A 3,417-nucleotide genomic window follows, 5' to 3' on the forward strand; every position below is an offset into this window, starting at 1 on the left:
ATTCCTGGTGCAGGGACAGGGACAGGGGCCACATGTCCTGGAGGTCCTGCAGCCGGAGCCTCCAGCATGCTCCAGCCCTGCCTAGGGAAGCAGCCCAGGTGTCCCCCACTTCAGACTTCTACTCACTCAGAAAGAAAGGATGGCTGCCTTCCCAGTGCATGGAGAATGGACGGTTTATAATGGCCTCGGCATCTTTAACCGGGAACAATAAATAACTGTAATTTCCAAAAGCTTGTTTCTCTTAAGGGAACATACACAGGCATTCGTAAGCCAATGCATCACCAGTTCCCTTTGAGTTTCTGCTGGAAAATGGAGCAGAGAAAACCTGGTGGGTTTATTTTTAGTTCTTGCAGGGATGAATGACCATCTCCTGTGGTTAAACAATTGAGTATCCCTTTAGGCAGCAACCTGAAAAATCAATCTATGGTTAGCACAGCTTAGCCTGTTCAAAAGTGATCATCTTAAGGTATATTTCAAGACAGGAGAGCGATGAGCTGGCACCAGGAAAGGCAGCTTGCCGTGATTTTCTTTTTTTTTTTTTTCAGCTTTCCAGGTGCATTTTTAATATGCTGATGCATTAAAATGAGTGTATGGGTGAGATTGGAATTATTCTTTGATTTGTTTTACTTCTATCTTAGGTCTGTCTGGCTTTAATGGGTTTCTGTTATTTGTTCCCAGACTTCTTCTACCCTTGGGTTTAGCTGGCACAAATGGCCTTAATTGGGTCTTTGTGCTCTACTTCCCAGACCACGGTGATGTAAGCTATGTATCCTCTGGTTAGGGAGAAGAATATAAACCATTTGCTCTCAAGTGTCCTTGGTTGGTGAAGATAAAGTTTTGTGATTCACAAGGTGGCTGCAAGACACCCAAATAGACTGACCTTGTGTAATTTTCTTGTCTCAGTTTTCCCAAGTGCCAAATAGACTGACCTTGTGTAATTTTCTTGTCTCAGTTTTCCCACGTGCCCAGGAAATTTCCTAGCTTCTTATTATCCTGCCTCATGTGGACAATAGAACCATCTTGCGCTGGAGAAGTGCTGCTTCACTTAAAAGGGACTCAGGGAAGTGGACGAAAATAATGTGCATCACCAGTGGTGCTAACACTGATACATGAAGGATTTCTCATTTGAATTGGCCTAGATTGAGCCTGTGATATCTCCATAATATATTATTTTATGATTATGCCAATTTCTAACTTCTTCAGCTTGTTGTCATTGTGGGGATTGGTGGGGAATGATGGGAGGATGCTTCTGTTTAGCTGTCACTGCAGAACAAACCATCCCGAAGCCTAGTGGTTTAAAGCAACAACAATCATTTATTTTTCTCTTGAAACCTGAGCAGGATGCAGTGGAGGTGTCCCATCTTTGCTTTTTGCAGCTTCATCTGAGATGGCTCAGATGTCAGCTGGAGAATTTGCTTCCATCTTGCCCTACTAGCATGGGTGGTAAGTTGTTTCTGCTGGCAGATGAAAGAGCAGCCAGGGGAGTGAGCCAGTGATTTCATGTGCTCTTCATGTGGACTCGATGGACACTTGGGCTTCCTCACCACATGGGGGCCAAGTGCCAAGGGCACGTACTCCAAAGAGCAAGGAGGCATCCTCCCTATCTAACTTTAGAAGTCACAGCCATCCACTATTTGCCAAAGCAGTAACAAATTCCATGGAATTACAAGGCAGTGGCACAGACCCATATAACTCAACAAAAGGAAAAGCATGCTAAGATTATAAAAAGAATAGGTGGGATAGAAGATACTTTTATAACCATTTTTTGAAAATACAATCTACAATAGTAACAAATAAATGCAAATTAAAAAGAAAAATATAAAATTTACACTATTTGAAAATGCTATGCCATAGATTTGAAAGCATATTCCAAATCCTTTGTACAATATCTGCAAATATATTCCTTTCAGATTGTTCTCTTATATCTTTAATTTGTTCCTCATACTTCATCTTTCGGACATTTATTTTTCTCTCTTTTTCTTCCTGTGATATTTTTCCCTGATCACATTGCTCTTCTGTTAGTTTAATTTCCATCTCCAATTGCTCAGCATAGATTTTCTTCAGCTTTTCACCTGTGTCCTTGTATATGGCATCAGAAAAGTGGGCCCCTCCGTTCTTCTGCACCATTTCCTCTATCAGCTCCACCAGCTCCTGCAGTTGAGCTTCCTTCTCAGCCTCATCTGCCCTTTCCTTGTTATTGAAGGCACAGCAGCGATTCCCACACTCCTTGATGATACTTTGCAGTTTTACGTCTGATGATGCTACAAACTCAGGCAATGTCTGATCACCCAAATCATCTTTGCGAGTGAACAAGATGATCATGTGCTTCATGGCTGCCTCCCCAAAGATGGCCTTGATCAATGCAACTGTTTTCTGAACCTCCTCCCGGTAGCGGCCCAACTGTAGTACCAGGATGATGGCATGAGGCCCAGGGTAGGAGAAGCAGAGACACCTGCTGATTTCCTCACACGTGGTCTGCAATTTCTCCTTGGTGTCAAACATCCTTGGGGTGTCCACGACAAGAAGTTTCCTCCCATTCCAATCTCGCTCTGCTTTCTGACATTTCTTGGTAACAGCATGGGCAGAAATTTTAGAAACAAATTCTCTTCTTCCAAGGATGGTGTTTGCTGTTGCATTTTTCCCACTTCCAGTTTTCCCCACCAGAACAATCCTCAGAGTGCTGTCTGGAAGGCCAGCCATGTTCTTTCAAGAGGCTCTGAGGTGCAGGTACCAACAAGACCTTAAGGAAGGGAATGAGAAGGGAAAGGGTACTTAGTAAGTGGGGACCCAAATGTCTTTTCTTCATTCTTGTCCTTGCAATTTTTAATGGTCTATTATTCATATGGAAGAAATAATAAAGCCTAGTTTTCCCACAAAGGAGTAGAGGGTGCAGGTGCTTTCATAGGAGAACTCACTTAAACCTCTACAAAAATGTTCATCTCAATGTTATGTGAGCTATTCCTGATAATAAAAAAAGAGGAAAACCTTTCCATTCTTTCTATGAATGAAGTGTGATATTGATCCTACAGGCTAACAGATATTTGACCAATAAATAAATTTACAGACATGACTCATTTGGAAATATCCATACCAAAATTAGTTATTACAACAAATCTTTTTAGTAAACTAGAAGCCTGGTGCAGGAAATTCATGCAGGGTATGGACCATAGGCCTAGCCTCCTTGCCTCTCCACTTCCTTCTCTTGCTTCCTCATTGCCCTGTAGCTGCTGATGGTTGCCCGCCATGTTCTGTGCCTCTCCCTGGTGGTCAGCACACATGATAGGAAGCGGTGGAACTCCTGCTCTCCCAGTGGAACGCCAGACTGGACAATTTGCATATTAACCATATATATATATATATGTACTAGAGGCCTGGTGCACAAAAATTTATGCACTTGGGGGGGGGAGGGGTGGTCCC

General features: G+C 42.8%; 1 protein-coding gene across 1 annotated transcript in view; it reads right to left on the reverse strand.

The window, feature by feature from the left end:
- Positions 1-1,061: 1,061 nt before the first annotated feature.
- The window catches only part of LOC102752959 (GTPase IMAP family member 7), a 10,199-nt gene continuing 7,843 nt past the window's right edge, over positions 1,062-3,417 (reverse strand). The window contains exon 2 of the mRNA XM_006766365.2: positions 1,062-2,740. Coding sequence (XP_006766428.1) covers positions 1,831-2,700 — 870 coding nt within the window. The 5' untranslated portion in view covers positions 2,701-2,740 and the 3' untranslated portion in view covers positions 1,062-1,830. The remainder of the gene's footprint in view (positions 2,741-3,417) is intronic.

Source organism: Myotis davidii, unplaced genomic scaffold (assembly GCF_000327345.1).
Source record: "Myotis davidii unplaced genomic scaffold, ASM32734v1 scaffold2522, whole genome shotgun sequence".
Classification (NCBI taxonomy): Eukaryota; Metazoa; Chordata; class Mammalia; order Chiroptera; family Vespertilionidae; genus Myotis; species Myotis davidii.